Source organism: Salmo salar, chromosome ssa09 (genome assembly GCF_905237065.1).
Source record: "Salmo salar chromosome ssa09, Ssal_v3.1, whole genome shotgun sequence".
Classification (NCBI taxonomy): Eukaryota; Metazoa; Chordata; class Actinopteri; order Salmoniformes; family Salmonidae; genus Salmo; species Salmo salar.
In genome coordinates, this window is record NC_059450.1 from 115,495,347 (window position 1) to 115,513,382 (window position 18,036).

An 18,036-nucleotide genomic window follows, 5' to 3' on the forward strand; every position below is an offset into this window, starting at 1 on the left:
ATTGTCGAAGTCTGAACTCTGAGTCAGTGCAGTCAGTGATGTACGTGAGCAGGATGATTTAGCCTGTCAAGGACTCCAGTCACCCAAGTCATAGACTGTTCTCTCTGCTACTGCACAGTAAGCGGTACCGGAACGCAAAGTCTAGGTCCAAAAGGCTCCTTAACAGCTTCTACCCCGAAGCCATAAGACAGTCTATAAACCCCCCCCCTGTTGTTTTTACACTGCTGCTACTCGCTGTTTATTATTCATGCATAGTCACTTTACCCCTACCTACATGTACAAATTACCTCAACTAACCTGTACCCCCGCACATTGACTCAGTAGTACCCCAGTACCCCTGTATATAGCCTCGTTATTTGATTTTAATATATATATTTACTTTCGTTTATTTATGCATCGTTAAATAAAGGTTAAATAAAATACATTTAGTAAATATTTTCTTAACTATGCATTGTTGGGCTTGTAAGTAAGCATTTCACGGTAAGGTCTACTCCTGTTATATTTGGCGCATGTGACAAATAAAATGGGATTTGATTTGATTGGCAGAAGTAGCTTCAGGCAGCACACCAGAGCTACAACGGGCTGGACTACAGTCTGTGCTGCTGCTGCTACTGCTGCTTTCTGCCACCAGACAATCTACAAATGCACCCTTCTGCTGTGTCTAGCAGTCTCACACGTGGGTTATTCAAAACACCTTGTATGTCTGTCTGTGTGTGGGAGGGTGCAAAGGACATGTATTTTTAATGAGCTCGATGTTTCCCTTTGTTATGTGCGTGCAACAAGGCAAAGCCCGTAAAATGCTTATGTGAAATTACAAAAGCAGAGATATACCCCGCTCGGCTGGATGCACACACTAATGATTAGACATGAATGGAAAGAGGGAAACACACACACACACACACACACACACACACACACACACACTCTTTCTCTGGCTCTGCCCTGCCTGTGCTGCTTCCCTGCTGTCATGGTGACGTGAGAGCAAGAGAGGGAGGGAGGGGAAAAGAGAGAGCAGGAGAGGGAGGTAGGGAGGGGCCCGTGAGCGAGAGAAGGAAGGGGACGGTGCATAGAGGGAGAGCCAGAGACAACAGCAGTGCTGCATCGGTGGAACAAGAAAGAGAGGAGAGGGAGGTGGAAGAGGGATAAAGCACGAGGGAGCAGCGAGAGAGAGAGAGAGAGAGAGAGAGAGAGAGAGAGAGAGAGAGAGAGAGAGAGATCCAGAGGAAGAGAGGGGGGCTTCCAGACTGGATGGGCCCAGCGGTGCCTTGATGGAGCATGGGCCAGGTTCTAGGATTCTCCCGCTGCAGTGAGTGTCGGCTTTTGTCTGTCTGTCTGTCGTACGCATCCCAATCTATCTGTATAGCATCTGTACTAGCCATATGCATGGCCATCGCTCTCCCCTCTCACTCTCTTTCTCTCCCTCCCTTTCTCTCGCTCCCTCCCTTTTAAACAAATGGTTGAACGGACGGATGGATGCAGTGCAGTAGCAGACGCACCTGTTTCTTTTCTTTTGTAGAGACCATTGCAGTTGTGTATGTGTGTTCTCAGGAAGTGTAGGCTATGTGTGTGTGTTCTCATTGGCTGAGCACTGGTTATGTGTGTGTGTTTGTGTCTGGTATTATGTGTGTGTGTCTGTGTGTGTGTGTGTTTGAGATAGATGAGGATGAAAAAAGCTGTGTGTTGTTTTGCTGTCGCTGTGTTTGTTGCTGTGTTTTCTCACTTCCCTTCTGACACCGCAACCCTCCTGGTAGACTCCATCCACATCGGCAGTCTTAGTTTATTGTGTGTGTGTGTGTGTGTGTGTGTGTGTGTGTGTGTGTGTGTGTGTGTGTGTGTGTGTGTGTGTGTGTGTGTGTGTGTGTGTGTGTGTGTGTGTGTGTGTGTGTGTGTGTGTGTGTGTGTGTGTGTGTGTGTGCGGGTGTCTTCATTTTAGCCAGGGCTGCCTGATCTATTGGGTGATCTGAGGCAGGAGGCTAGCTAATGTAGTGAAGGCCTGCCTCTCCCCTGCCTGCTCTGCCAGAGCTGATCTGTGCTGTAGGAGGGGGTACATACTGTAGTTAGCTGTTAGCATTATATATGCAAACACTAATGACATTTCTTTTAAATACTGGGTCTTAGAAAAAGGCTATTCAAATGCCTGGATTCGAGCCATGGATTCTCCTAAAAAAATACAAATACAAACCTTTCATTTGCTCTCTCAGTCTCATCTCAATGTATTGAGACGCTATAGAAATACAGCAGGTCATCTGAGAATAGGCTATGTGTGGTGTAATGCTTTTCTGCGCTATGTACTGCTTTTGAATGTGATACAACGCTTTAGTAGGTGATATTGAGAGGAAAACTGTTATCTTGATTGTGTCTTCTCTCTAGGCTTATATGCAAATAGGCCTTGGCTAAAAGTTGCAGACATAGAAATAGAAGGAAGAGAGGAGTTGTAGACATAGACGGTATAGAACAGTCTCCAGTTTCACATAGAATGGCCAAGTGGCCATCCTTAATCAGTTGTTAATCAGTAGTTATTTTAGATACAAATTGTCTGTTTGATACTGTACATTTCACGACTGTGGTTCTGATAGTTCCCCAGCCAATGGTAACAAACATGTGTCTGATGAATCTTGTTCTTTTTCTTCCAGAGGAATATGGTTCTGTCTCCTCCACACCTGATTCAACATCTCCCTGCACCGAAGGTAACATCACACAAGGCATACATACCGTACACGTTTCGAAACGGACTGTGTGAATGATTGAACTTCATGCGTGAGAATCATAATATGGGAGAAAGAAATCATACTGTGACATATCCACAAAGTCTATAGGTGTAACCTGAGATTGATTGTGTCCATTTTTGTTTGTTTGAATCTGGAAACAATACTCCCAATCAAAGGTGTTTTGCATCTTTGGATGTTGCCCTTTCATTCAGACAAAGCATGTTGCGCTTCAGCGGGCTGTCCCGACTCAGCGCTCAAAAACATCAGAGGACATGTAGATGAGTAAGCAACATCAAACGGCTCCTCCGTAGACATTATAGTCACAGAACATGTGATATGGTTTTGGAATAATATTGTGTGCTTTGTGTAGCTTTACCTCCCAGGATGAAAGTTTTCAATGTAATGGTTGAAGTTTATAGCTAAGTTTATAGCTTTTTTGTAATAAAAGCGTATACAATTTCAATGTATAACATTGATACAGGACAGAATAACAAATATCAAAATACTTTAAGCAATATAGGTTTCGCTTTAAGGCTTTTCCTTTGCCTGTTCTCTCCAGGTGGGAATGAGGAGTCTGAGCTGTACGACCTGCAGACGGCCAGGGAGTGGTCTGACGAAGAAGATGGGGGTCCAGAGGATGATGATGGTGGAGCTTCATCCCCCTCCATTTGGGGGACCCCGAGACAGAACTCCTTCGAGCCCACCTTCTCCTACATCGCCATCGCCGAGGCGGAGGCAGGCGGAGTCTCACGACATCATCGTGACTCATCGTCAGGGAGCCGGCGGAGGAGCGGGGCCAGGGGAGGCCGCACCTCCCTGAGCCGCACGGACACCGTGGAAATGCTCCTCCCCCTGGACTCCCCCGACGTGGAGTGGGACCCCCACGCCTTCCTCGCCCGAGAGGAGGAGGAGGAGGAGAGGGAGCAGGAGGAAAGGGAGAGGGAAGTCCACAGACAGACTGAGACAGTCCATGCATCTCTCCAAGATACTGAGATTGAACCTCAGGAGAGGGACACAGAGCCCCAGAGAGGGGAGACAGAACCCCTGGAGCCCCGGCACTACAGTCCCTCAGACAGCCACCAGGGTGAGCCCACTATGGGGCAGTGGGGATGGGATGGGGCTATCTAGATGGAGGTTAGATGGGATCAGGGTAGATATACCTGCATGGAGCTACATGGAGCTACAGATAAAAGCAGAAGCTACTGCATCTTTTCAGGCTTTCTAGCCATTGAAATCACACAGTGGGCGAGGATACTGCTCGAGGGTAAATGGGTGTAAACTCCATGTTTGAAAATGGGAGGCGTGGCTCATTAGATGGAACATAACATGGCTTACACACAACACAACCGAGTTGAGCTAATACTGTGTGTGTGTGTGTGTGTGTGTGTGTGTGTGTGTGTGTGTGTGTGTGTGTGTGTGTGTGTGTGTGTGTGTGTGTGTGTGTGTGTGTGTGTGTGTGTGTGTGCATGCGTGTGTCCGTGCGTGCATGCGTGTGTGTGTGTGAGTGAGTGACACACCATAACCACAGACGAAGTCAGACACCACTGTGCTTTAGACTCCTTGGACAGCATGCTCTCTCCTGTTCTGTAGGGTCAGAATGAGCGCGTTTGGTTATAAGATTTCTAAATCACTGTTCATTGTAAAGTAGGTGAGGCTAAACAATGACATTGTTAGATAAATTACACTTCTAGTTAATCTAATGCAACCTGGTTGCAGAATAACTTGATGCTGGGTGATGACATCATCACAATGACCTTGTGTTCTGTTTCTCAGCAGCATCACCGCCCCCTGAGCCTGAGTCCCTCGTAACCATGGAAACCACCGTCACACTGCTCACGGCTGTGCGACCAAGAGGCGGCCTCACCGATGACGTGCCATCCACTTCCTCCACCTCCATTGGTCGAAACACTCAGGAAGAGCTGGTCAGCGAACAGTGGTTTTCAACGTTCAACCTATCAGGCCCCGCGATATGCATCCACGTAGCAGGTAACGTTTGTAGCACGTCTATTTTTATGTGACTTTCCTATCTTGGATCTACCTTTTACATTTTGAACATCTACCATCCCCTGCCTTTGCCCAAATCAATCTATTTGACTTCTACTACATTATCTTACGTCACATAGCAAGTCTGCACTGTAAGTCGCTCTGGATAAGAGCGTCTGCTAAATGACGTAAATGTAAATGTAGTTCAAGGCAATGCGGTTGTGTTAGAATGACGCCATCTGTGGGAAGACAATGACCCCTACCCTGATACCTCACTCCCAACCCCTTCCTTGATATGTTGCTGAGCGCACAAAGCCTTCCTCAATCAATCCTTTTCAAACCATACTGAAAATAAAGAAAAACCTCTCACTGCTTGAGTAACATGGACCCTGGAATGTATTCCACTGTGAGCCCTGAGTGTTCCATTGTGTCTCCATGGCAACATTCCCTTGGGATTCCGAGGGCTAATGGGCTAATTGCGCCCAAAGAATCTGTCTGTTTTCCTGGTCTGTCTGTACGTATGTCTGCTCGGACATACACGCTGACACGCCAAGCTTTCCGCATCCCTTGGATCACTGTACACATGATAAAGAGAATGTGGGACATTTCAGTGAAGGAGAGAGAGAGGAAATGTCTTTATTCTTTTGGAACTTTCATGAGTAATGTTTACTGTTCATTTCTTATTGTTTATTTCAATTTTGTTTATTATCTATTTCACGTGCTTTGGCAATGTAAACATATGTTTCCCATGTCAATAAAGCCCCTTAAATTGAAATTGAGTGAGAGAGAGAGAGAGAGAGAGAGAGAGGGAGAGGGAAAGAGAAAAAGAAAGAGAGAGCAAGGGTGAGACAGATGAAATCTATCTTCTCTGGACTCCATGGTCGATATGGATCACTCTTCAAGGGGGGCGCCACTCAATATGGACCTCTGGCATATTTTCCAATCTTATTATAGTGGGTGGACTGGGGGGTGGCTGGCCCAGGGGCTGGGTGGACTGGGGGCTGGGTGTACTGTACTGTCCACTCCCCCTCACACTGACCCTGGGTGATTAATGGCTGGTCAAGCTGTTGAGAGGCTTTAAGGGTTTCTAGATATCATGTAAAGCAAACCATCTGGTTTCTGTATCAGAATGGGGCTGAATGTGTCAGAACATGTTTTACTCCCCATGTTTATTGTGAGGTTGGAGTAGCCGGTTACAGATAGGGGACAGCATTCGGAATTTTGGATGAAAAGCGTGCCCAAAGTAAACTGCCTGCTACTCAGGTCCAGAAGCTAGGATATGCATATAATTGGTAGATATGGATAGAAAACAATCTAAAGTTTCCAAAACTGTTAATTATAACAGAACTGTGAGTATAACAGAACTGATATGGCAGGCGAAAACCTGAGGAAAATCCATCCAGGAAGTGCTATTATTTTGAAATTACTGTTTTTCCATTGAAAGCCTATCCACCATACAAAGACTTATGACCTAGTTCACAATCCCTATGGCTTCCACTACATGTGGCCAGTCTTTAGGCATTGTTTCAGGCTTTTACTCTGAAAAATGAGTGAGAAACACCACTTTCAATGAGAGGACAATTGACATTTCCAGACATGAGTCCTGCGCTTGACCGGGAGCGTGCCTTTCTTGTTTTTCCTTTTCTATTGACGAAGCTATTGTCCGGTTGAAATATGATCGATTATTTATGACAAAAACAACCTGAGGCTTGATTATAAACATCGTTTGACTTGTTTCTACGAACCTTTATGGTACTTTTTGGATTTTTGTCTGTCTGTTGTAACCGTGCTTTGTTCCAATGGATAACTGAACAAAACGCACCAACAAAACAGAGGTTTTTGAATATAAAGAGGGACTTTATCAAACAAAACAAACATTTATTGTGTAACATGGAGTCTTGGGAGTGCAACCAAAGGTAAGTGATACATTTTATCGCTATTTCTGACTTTTGTTACTTCTCTTCTTGGCTGCTAACTGTTTGTAATGATTTGTCTGCTGGGCGCTGTTCTCAGATAATTGCATGGTTTGCTTTCGCCGTAAAGCCTTTTTGAAATCTGACACAGCGGTTGGATTAACAAGAAGTTTATCTTTAAGCTGGTGTATGACATTTGTTTCTTTTATGTATGTTTATTATGATAATTTTTGTTTTGTTGAGTTTCATGCTCCGTAATTTCACCGGATGTTGTTTGAGACAGTGGATTACTGAACAAAACGCACTAACAAAACGGAGGTTTTTGGATATAAAGAGGGACTTTATCGAACAAAACGAACATTTATTGGGTAACTGGGAGTCTTGCGAGTGTAACCACATGAAGATCATCCAAGGTAAGTGATGAATTTTATCGCTATTCGCTATTTATCACCTGTATGTTTCATACATTTTTATAGTGAGTATTTCTGTTTTTGAATTTGGCACTCTGCAATTTGACTGGATGTTGGCCAGGTGGGACGCTAGCGTCCCACACCCCCTAGAGATTAGACTACCGTTATGTGCATCTGAAATATATGAGGCTATTTGAGCTATCGTCTGCACTCTTACAAAAAAAGGTGCTATCTAGAACCTAAAAGGGTTCTTCGGCTGTCCCCATAGGAGAACCCTTTGAACAACCCTTTTTTGTTCCAGGTAGAACCCTTTCCACAGAGGGTTCTACTTGGAACCAAAAAGGGTTGTCCTATGAGGACAGTCGAAGAACCCTTTCTAAGAGTGTGTACTTACCGGTATCACGGTACCCTATGGATGTCACAATCATGTGCATTTACTTCTATACCTGCTCCTTTGTTAGCTGTTGTCTGTTCTGTCTCTGCTTACATAAGTGTTTTGTGTAAATCTCTGTGTCCATGTCCGTTTCCGTGTGAGTGTTTCTCTCTGAATGGGTTTGTGTCTGTCATCTTTGTCTGTGGTTATGTCTCTTTGGGTCTCTAGTAGTTTTGTATGTTCTCTATGTTATCCAGCTATGGCTATCTATGTTGGTATACACATGTTTCTCTGTCTCAAGGTTTGTCTCTGTACGTGCATGTACTAAATGTGTGAATAAGTGAATCTATTGGGTATCTATCTTACAGGATCTCTATATCTATCTGTCTATCTACATTGGAGTCTCCATGAGTCTTGAGGGGGCAGGCCCTATTGGGCAGATTATTTTTGGCTGAAAGGTCTGTACTGCTGACGGGGCAGGGGAGGCCAAAAACAGCTCCGAGTGGCAGAGAGAGAGCAGGAGGACTGAGAGAGAGTCAGAGAGAGAGAAGGGGGATCGCCTGAGCAGCAACAAAATGGCCAACATTAATGGTAAGACCCTGGGCTCAGAGAGACAAGATGGAGACAATATGAGACGGTGGGAGTCGGCACACTGAGATCTATCAGTGAATTGACTAGGCGGGGAGGCAAGGGACCTATTGAATGGGCAAAGCAGTGTCTCGTTTCAGACACCGGCAAGATCAGGGCACAGTTAGAGTTCCAGTACCTATCGTCCTCAGCCGTAGGGGCGCTTCCACATATAGGGACTGACTGTCTGTCCACTGCAGAGCCATGCATTTAGTGACCGTGTGTTTGGAGAGGAGTCTGAACGTCAGGAGACCAGCTACAGCCAGGGGTCTTTGGGGGGGTTTTGACCACTCACTGACCAGGAGACCGTACCAACTGTGCAGAGTTGTGTGTGTCTGCCTGCTTAGTGATGGGACCAGTATCGCAATGTTTTTTTCCACAGCAAAAATGAAACTTTTTGGTCCTTTAAAACTCTGCTCGTCCCGTCCCTAGAGGTGACCATCCAGAGTTGTGTTATAGCTTGTTACAGCATGTAGGGGCCATCTGTGTGGTTGTTTCTGTATGTAAGAGGCTAGTAGCATGATCAGCTGATATGTGCCCCCATCTGACAGGGTTACCTCTTGGGCAGCAGGGTTGGCAGCAGGGTTGGCAGAGCCAAGGTGTTTCACAGGGGTACTCTGGGACTTCCCGCATGCACCGTTGTGTAAAAATGGCAGGGTGGTGGTTTTAGTTGTGGTGGTAAGTAATGCCAGGCCAGGCTGTGAATTGGATTGACTGGTAATGTATCATGTTGAAGTAACGATTGAGTCATTCACGGTCAGGCAGTCAGTGCTCAGCTCTGTGGAATGCTGCATTGGCACAGATAGAGAGGTTTCACTAAGATTATGGCAAATGCAGCTTTCAATTTGATCTGTGGTCACGTGTGTGTGTGTGTGTGTGTGTGTGTGTGTGTGTGTGTGTGTGTGTGTGTGTGTGTGTGTGTGTGTGTGTGTGTGTGTGTGTGTGTGTGTGTGTGTGTGTGTGTGTATTCCCCCTTCCCCACTTCATGTTGTCTGTACTCTTCTCAGAGAGTTCATTATATCACTATATTAACATCAACCAATGCATTCATGGCTTAGCATAGAGTCAACCTATTGGACCGTCACATGAGGGGTTTGTTTTGCCCCAGCGTTAGTGTAACTTGCTGTGGTATGTCTTCCTTTTCTTAGTGCACTTAGTCTGTGCATTGAACGGTCTTACCATGTGCTGGTCAATGTCGCAAAGTGCCAACACATCAAAGAGGGCTGTATGCTACCGCTCCACCTGTTGGGACAATGGACAGGTGTGTGTGTGCTGGAGGCTTTGTGGGTATTAATAATGTGTGGTAATGTTTATAAATAGTCCTCCTGCTGGTCAGATATATCAGTGCACTCTATTCTAATTCCCAGGCTCTCTCATACACTAATAGCCATGGAGTAATGACCACATGCCTTTGTCACCACAGTTTACCACGTCCGAGGGTTAGCGAGCTGCTGGTGTTTAGCTTCATTAAACTGTGCTATCAGTGTTTTGGCTGTAATGTTTATTTTGTTTGGAGCTACTTTTACCTATTCCATGGAGAGATTAGGCCAGGGGAGCCTCCATTTTGGCACTGAGAGGGCCCAGTCGCAGCGGCTCCAGTTGCTGGGTGACTGATCGAGGGAGACGGACAGGGTGCAGAGAAGGGGTGGTAGCGGGCTTGAAGACTGTCAACAGGTGCTCTCTGAGGCAACATTTAAATTCAAGGTTCCTGCTCCCTCCCTCCTCTCCTCTTTTCTTTCCTCTTCTCTCTCCCTTCCTCTACACCAGGGGTGGGCAATTCCAGTCCTCCGAGGGCCTGATTGGTGTCACAGTTTTGCCCCAGCTAACACACCTGACTCCAATAATCACCTAATCATGATCTTCAGTTTAGAATGCAATTTGATTAATCAGCTGTGTTTGCTAGGGATGGAGAAAAAGTGTGACACTAATCAAGCCCTCCAGGACTGGAGTTGCCCACCCCTGCTCTATACAGAGGGAAGGCTATATTAAGCCCAGGTTAGGCTTGACGTCTCCCCCTGCTCCTGTGTGTGTTTTCACTCTGCCTGGTGATCACTGTCCCTCTGCTCCGCCTCTGCACAGCTGAAAGGCCTTCTGGCCCACTGAACACTGGAGCGTCAGAGCCAAACAGGGACTGACTGGCTGGTGATGCTGTGGGGGTTTTGTAAAAAGCACATAGGCAGGAACAGTGAGGAGGAGAGACTTGCAGCTGTGACTGTCCTTGCTGTCTTTAGCAACCAACTAAAATAGAGGAAGTGTCAAATGCATGGGCTTGTCCCCTCCCCCACCCTGCTTCAATGAAGACTCCTGAGTCCATGTTAGCTTCCACTCTGTTCCTCATTGGTTTATATGTGAAGAGAACATGTAGACTATGAAACGTTCTTATTTCTCCACCTTTTCTCCCTCTCTTGTCAATTCCCCTCCCCATCCCTCTGTTACCATCTATTCTTCTCTGCCTCCTCTGCTCTCCCCTCCTCTCCTCCTCCTCTCCTCAGTGATGGATCTGATCTACTGGAAGGACACAGAGCGTACAGGCGTGGTATTCACAGGGCTGGTGGTTGGCCTGCTGTCCTTGTTCCAGCTCAGCATCATCACAGTCGTCTCCACCATCTCCCTGGGCGTCATGTGCTTCACCGTCTCAGTCCGCCTCTACTATAAAATCCTGCAAGTGCTCAACATGGGAGACGGAGTGCACCCTTTCAAGTGAGTGACTCGCCAATCCTCTCCTCTTCTCTCATCCTCCACTCCCTTCCACTCTTGTTTATTTCCTCTCTTCTCTAATAATGCAGTGGGAGTGGAATTCAGGAATAGTTTCTTAATTGGCTGGATTCCCTCACCTCCCAAAATAAATCCTGCCTGGGCTCACAGTCCAAGGGGCTTGCCTTTAAAAAAGGACAGTGTGTTTTATGATTTGTTTAGGCTAAGCACTGCTGTTTGATTAAAATAGTTGATAGACTTCATTCATCAGGATCTGAAAGGAACATTTTATTTGAATATCTGCGCCGATGGAAATAATTGAGGCATGAGACAACAAACTGTGCATGCATCAGGGTGTGTTTGTGGCGACTATCACTTGTTTTCTAATCAACACCCTCTTTCCTGCTTCCTTGACCCTGGACTCTATCACCCCCCCTCTATCACTGTCTTTTCTGCGCCCTCCTTTTCTACCCCCCTCTCTTTCTGTCCTCAGGGCGTATCTGGATCTGGACATTAGTTTCAGTGGGGAGCTGGCTGACCAATACACGCAGAAGACCATCGTTACAATCGTCTCTGCTGCTAACTCACTCAAGAATCTCTTCCTGGTTGGAAACCTCTTTGACTCTCTCAAGGTGAGACTGCCTGGGTGTTGGATCTCATCGATCTTCATCTAGAATTGGTCAGAATATGACCGTGTAACTTTTTATATGCTCCCCTTCGACAGCTCCTCTCGATCTCGTTCAATCACTTTTTACACAAGGAAGTCCTTCAGAATGGCATAGACCTTTAGTCCCTAAAAATTCTCTCTCTCTCTCTCTCTCTCTCTCTCTCTCGAACCCTGTCCGCTATTGTGTTTACTGGAGGCCATCTTGTCGTTGCGGATTTACTTCAACATTACTACATTAAGCTGTCTGGGCTCTGCTCTCTTTCATTAGAGCAGGCATCCCTCCCTCCCCTTTCTCAATCCATATTTTCTCTTTCTCTGTTCTGTTCTGTACTGGCATCAGCCTGCCCCCCTGTTCACTGGAGATGACGACGTTGTTATGCCTTCCGTCACCAAATGACGACTGTGTTTCCTAACAACACCACTATCAAAGACAGCTTCTGTCATACCCACAACTCACTGTGGTTCATATGATTGTGATAATCATGTACATACAGTCCTGCAGCTTTAAATGTGTCCTTGTTTTCGGTCGCACCGGAGTGTGACGCAAGCAAACTGGCAGCAAGCACAATTGTGAGTTTGTAGAACTTCGGGTTTGTATTGAATTTGCATTGCGAACGATACACAAAAAACATGTCGTATTGTAAGGGTAAAAATAAGAAAGCAGTGCAACTGTATCTACCCTTTAAAAGTGTCCGTGAGTGCTCTCTAAGCATTGCAATGGTGTCATTTTTCTATTGAGGCTAAAACAACATAGTACTCATGCAAAGGTTACTTTTAACAGTTTGCCGAGGCTATACAAAGGCTCTTGTCCTTTCCTTCTCCCCATCCTATGTATGTGTTTCATACAGAACATGTAAAGAAAGGTGCTATCTAGGACCTTAAAGGGTTCTTCGGCTGTCCCCATAGGATAACCCTTTGAAGAACCCTTTTTGGTTGCAGGTAGAACCCTTCTGGGTTCCATGTAGAACCTTTTCTACAGAGGGTCAGTCCTGACATATCGGTGAAGCATGTTCCCTTGTCATAGTAAGGCAATATATACAGCAGATGTTGTATGCTTGCAAACTTCGGCTAATAACAAAATCTAAAGCTAAATTCGTTATCATGATAAAGCGTTTCTGCTAGAAACCTTCCTTTTAGACTTCATTCGTTTTGTGTCCAGTTTACCAGGAAAGTAGAACTAAAACATTGGCACATTGAATCAACAACAGTCACATTGGTTGCACCATAATGCTTCAGGGTTAAATGTAAATTTACAGCAGGAGTACTTAGTGTGACTTATCTCGGTTAGTGAGAGCCAGTGTGACTGTGCCACGTAGCCTTGAGCCTGAGCCCCAGAGTCCCGCAGTCTCAACCCTGACCTGGCCGGTATGTGACATGGGACACAGGTGGCTGTTCACCCAGTTACAGGGGCGAGAGGAGTTTCGTCTTCTCTGAGAGGGAGGGTGTCCTGTTTCAGGATGGGGGTATGGGCCCTAAGTGACAACCCACTGAGCTATATTACACCAACTCCAGAAGGGTTATGGCGGATGATCTGGGAAATATGTACTCATTCATTTGTCAGGGACCATGTGCAATTTTAACATATGATGCATGCATTAATTTACATATTACATTTTAGTCATTTAGCAGACGCGCTTATCCAGAGTGACTTACAGTTAGTGCTTTCATCTTAAGATAGCTAGGTGGGACAACCACCCATACTTAAAATGTATACATGCATGACTAAGTTGCAACGGCTAAAATCGTCTGCTAAATATATTTATATTTCGATGGAATTTGCAATGCTTAATGCAAAGAGTACATTCAATTGTGTATGTGGAGCTCACTGTGTGTTTCCTTCCGTTCTTCTCAGCTCCTGGCTCTGATGTACCTGGTGACCTTCCTGGGAGACCTGTGTAACGGCCTTACAGTGCTCATCATTGGTGAGAATCACAGACACCGTTAGAATCAGCATTTGAATAACTTTATTGTATTGCCATTCAATAATTATGATGGCCATTTGTCCGGTAGAGACGGATACCATTGGTTGACGAATGCTGACATTGTCGCAGATTTTACTTGTAGTGTTTCAGTTGAAGACAGTGCTTACTGAATATTGTTTCAATTTTAATAAAAGGGTGTGCCATGTTAGTCTGAAGAAGCTATATGCTCAACACATGCTCACTCCTCCCTTTCTGTCTTCTTCTCCAGCTGTGATCACTCTCTTCTCTCTACCACTGTTCTACAAACAGCACCAGGTAAAATCTCACTCGCGCTGTTGACAACTGCTCTCCTGATTAATTCAGCAAAAGAAGGTACTTCTGTCAAATTGTTCAAATGAAGTGTGTTTCTCACCAATACCTATTTTGATGTTCCAGGCAAAAGTGGACAGCTTCTTTGCAGGAATTCAGGCGAAGATTGACAACGTCATGGACATGTGAGTATGGCGCCATCTTACGGCACAACAGTGGAATTAAATATTCCTCTTTCCTTCCTGTAGTTTTCCATTGCAGCTCTGCAGACCCTGAACTGAATTCTGAATCACTGTGACATTTACTCAATTTGTAATAGCTGGCAGTATTGGAGAAATGGTATGGAAAAAGCATATAACCTTTGTCAATGACCAATGTAAATGAGATCATGTGATATTGACCCCTCCCTTTAATACAGTCTCCACAGAATTGCCCAAGGTGGTGGCCCCAACCCTGACCCAACCCCTGGCGGTGCCAAGCCCAAAACACAATGAAGAGTCATGGCAGACAGGAGAGGAGGATGAGGAGGAGTTACAGGCTGTCATTCAGATGTCTTATTCAGCAGTCTGCTCAGAGCTCCAGAAGGTGGAGCTTATGAGATTGGGCAGGTTGTGTGGGGAGTCGAAGCATGGGGTTGGGACATGATGATACTGTATGGTGGGATAGGGTAAGTTGCTACTGGGTGAGGATGAGGGAACGGGAGTGATATCTGGACGAGAGTTGTTGCTGTTTGGAAGGAAGATTTAAGACACAGCTCATGATTGTTGGTACAGCATTAAATGACCTACATGGGGGATTGTGGCTTGAATGGTACAGACAGCTGCAGTCCAGTAAAATAAGACAGATTGGAACCTCCGATTCTATGAGACCTGTGGGTTCCTTATTGACAGCTGTATATCTGAACAGAGGGAAGTAAAAACTTCAGTATAGAGTCCAGCAGGACTGGAGTTCACCAAACCGGAGTTCATCATTATTCATAGCAGCCTAACACTTGGAATCAGGATGTGTGTGTGGTAGAGTGTGTGTGAGGGAATGATGGCACTTTTGTGCTCATGACGAGTGTGTGTGTGTACACAGTATGTGTGAGTTGCAGCTCGCTGATCTGAACCTGTTACCTGAGATCTATTAAAACCACAACTGTTCTTTTCATTTCAAATGTTCTGTTTCTTTTTGCCCACATGATCATCCACACAACATTTTGTATTCATCAACGTTGAACGTCTTCCGCTCTCATTTCAACAGTCTGTACAACCAGTGAGGTTCCCAAAATGGCCTTCAACTGTAGGATGCAACAGCACAGTCAGAACCAGGCCTCGAAATGCATTTTCTGAATTGACATTCAAGAAGACGATGATCAAAAATGTACACAGTATGACTTTTAAAGATCCAAATATCCGTGAGAATGGAATAGGGGAAAATGCAGTTAATTAGGATTTCATCTGAGATTGAGGTAAAAGGAATTTGGGTAATACAGTACTGAGTATTGAAGGTTAAACCAGACTTCTGATGTTGGAGTATTGAAACAATTATATTAATCTCCTTCATTGCCAGCCAGAATATGGTTTGATATGACAGGCCAATTGTTATGGATACAGAGGAACGTACATGTCCTTCTGGTAATGCATCGTAAGTATTTATGCAAAGGAGTTGAAAAAATAAAAGGCTTGATGGACAATTTGAAGATCTATGGAGGGGGTACTATTACCCAAACGTTGAACCCCAATCACCCACACAGAGGGTACCTCTAGCCTAATCTCTCGTGGACAGATGCACGCAAACGTAGGATGGTATGGTTGAGTCTGCCAACAGACTTTGGAATGCGACGACAAACGAAGAACTTTGTTTCAGTGTGACGATTTTTTTAATCACCTGACAAATTACGATATCACAGGTGTTTGTATCTTTCAAATTTCAGAAGGGGAGGGAACATTTGGCCCATGTTTGGGCTGTGAGTTTCGGTTTGGGGGGGTGGAGACTAGTCTTGTTAATATCTTTTTCTAATACGTCTCCCCCCAAGAACCTAAATGAGCATCTGACGCAATTACGTGAGATTTTAGTTTTGGGTTTCCGAGATTACGTCTAGCCTGAAAGGGTGTTTTGAGAGCGATAACTCAATGGGTGCCTTTCTATCAACAGTCCCATTAGTGCATGAACTGAATGACTTTGCCTGGCTACCCAAACGTCCCAACAAATGACTTAAACGATGGCAGTCTCAGACCGAAGTATGTAGCGAACATAGAGCAGTGGAACAATTCCGTTTGAGTCGTCATTCATGAATGAATGACTAGCTAGATAACTGCTCCTAGACGTCTTCTGTAACAAGCCATTCACGTTGGACTGAAACCAAGGTTTTTTTAGTCATTTCACAATAATTTATAATCATCATCATTACCATTTCAGTACAAAAGAAACATTTGAGAATATGCTGCCACAGAAATGCCCACCTCCTTACATCTATTGCCTTCAGGTCCTCACCACAGCCTGGCAGTGTGCTTTAGTAGTAGCCCTAGACCTGTTTTTTAAGGGTACATTTTCCCTTGCCTTATTATTATTATTATTATTATTGTATGTTTTGACTGTGTGCCACAACTCTTAATTCTGAGAGTTAGAATGAACTTTATCCCAGGACATGATTAGATGATGTGGCCTGTTCGCCAACACTTGATGTCTCCCTCCCTCCTATAGTATGTTGCACTGATCTCACTACACAGTACTAGGGATGCCGGAAGCCCACGACAGACCTGAACCCTTGGTAGATGGTGAATTGGAAGATGAGTGGTGAGATGGGTTATGGTTCGCAGCAAGACTTTATTACACGATCCCTTAGAAGAGGCAAGGACACGAGAGCAAGTCTTAACAAACCTAAAATTAAATGTCATTACTTGTATTATGCATAGACCAACATGAATAATTTTGTATGATCAAAAAACAAATGGGTATCCAAACGTTGAATCTTGCAATAATATATATATTAGACAAAATCTTGAAAAATAAATCAACATTTTGACGTGAGTCTAGTGTTTGATTCCTTTCTGCGTTTCACACCACCTTGTTTGTGTGTGTGTGTGTGTGTGTGTGTGTGTGTGTGTGTGTGTGTGTGTGTGTGTGTGTGTGTGTGTGTGTGTGTGTGTGTGTGTGTGTGTGTGTGTGTGTGTGTGTGTGAGAGAGAGAGAGAAGACTGAGTTTTTAATGTAACCGTTTTAAAGCTAAACTAAAATAAAGAAAAAGAGGGAGAGCATTTTGATGACTCGCTTTTTACCACAGGGAGGCGACAAAAGCCAATGCATGTACTGCAACAGTCATACCGTGTCACAGATAAATAGTGAAGGTGTCACTCCATTTTGATTGATGTTTTGAATACGACATTTACACTTGATGGACAGCCAGTTGGATACTGCGAAGTCGCCTTGATTGGCGCCTTGACAGTGACTCTGCAAAATTTAATATGCAGATATCCACGAGGCTGAGATATCTTTAGAATTGGTAAAGGGAAACCCTGACGGTAAAATTAACCAGAAATGACGGAATCGACTGGAAATGCAGTACTGCCTCCTCAAGGCTCAAATATAGTGCTGTAGGCGACATAATTTATGGGCCTAGTCCAAACTCGATCACTGCTTGTACTTTATTAAAAGGTCGGCATGGATATTGGGCCTTTTAAACTGGGCTTACCTTGACAAGTCTCAACATGCCCTGACCTCAAACGAGGTGTTATTACTGTGTATTGAGCCTAGTTTGTAGGCACATTGTTTAATCTGATCTCAATGTAGGCCATTGAAATAATATTGTATCAGCGTAAATCTGTCAAAGGTGTGCCACACTCACTTTCAAACATGTTGAGTAGGTAGGGTGTCAAAGAAATGTCTCCTTTCACAACCAGCAGCTTGACAAAGCCAATTAGTCATGTACAGTTGAAGGGTAGGGCCAACATTTTTTTGTAGAATTATGTTTTGAGTTACTGGCCCTCATTTGAAATAGTTAGAAGGTAAATTCACAAAGGGGCAATGAATGTCAAAGTTCTCCAAAGGTTGCCTTTCAAGTTTTTCTCTTCGTGTTAATCTAAAATGAATGGGAACAGGGAATGGTGGGCTACACAAATGCATGTCTATTAATTATTTGAGGTGTTCAATATACTACATTGAATACAGAACACCAGGGTTCTCAAATTCTGAGCAGAAAAACACACACATATATATATATATTTGATCATTTTCGCTGTTGGACATTAAAGACTGTAACAGCACAAAGTTATTTTAATTTAGTAAATCTGTTCCCAATTTATTTATAACTATGTTCAGGCCCCCGACCATCCGCTCAAGGAAAAATCTGCCCACGGCTGAATGTAATTGGGGACCCCTGCAGTACATAAACCTACAGGAACATGAATACGTTCATTTTGCCACTGACAGAAGGCGTGCCCATCAACTCGC

At 44.6% G+C, this 18,036-nt stretch overlaps 1 protein-coding gene across 3 annotated transcripts; it reads left to right on the top strand.

Moving 5' to 3' along the window:
* Nucleotides 1–1,071: 1,071 nt before the first annotated feature.
* rtn2a (reticulon 2a) lies at nt 1,072–14,755 on the top strand. 3 transcript variants are annotated; one of them, XM_014213445.2, is made up of 10 exons: nt 1,072–1,306; nt 2,634–2,687; nt 3,268–3,792; nt 4,482–4,694; nt 10,507–10,714; nt 11,202–11,340; nt 13,228–13,297; nt 13,566–13,612; nt 13,733–13,791; nt 14,025–14,755. In XM_014213445.2, the coding sequence occupies exons 1-10, from the start codon at nt 1,276–1,278 to the stop codon at nt 14,098–14,100; spliced, it is 1,422 nt and encodes a 473-aa protein (XP_014068920.1). In that variant the 5' UTR covers nt 1,072–1,275; the 3' UTR covers nt 14,101–14,755. The 3 variants fall into 3 exon arrangements, with proteins under 3 accessions (XP_014068920.1, XP_014068921.1, NP_001133071.2); XM_014213446.2 differs by having other exon boundaries at nt 1,077–1,306; nt 4,485–4,694; NM_001139599.1 differs by lacking the exons at nt 1,072–1,306; nt 2,634–2,687; nt 3,268–3,792; nt 4,482–4,694 and adding an exon at nt 7,915–7,978.
* The last annotated feature ends 3,281 nt before the right edge of the window (nt 14,756–18,036 follow it).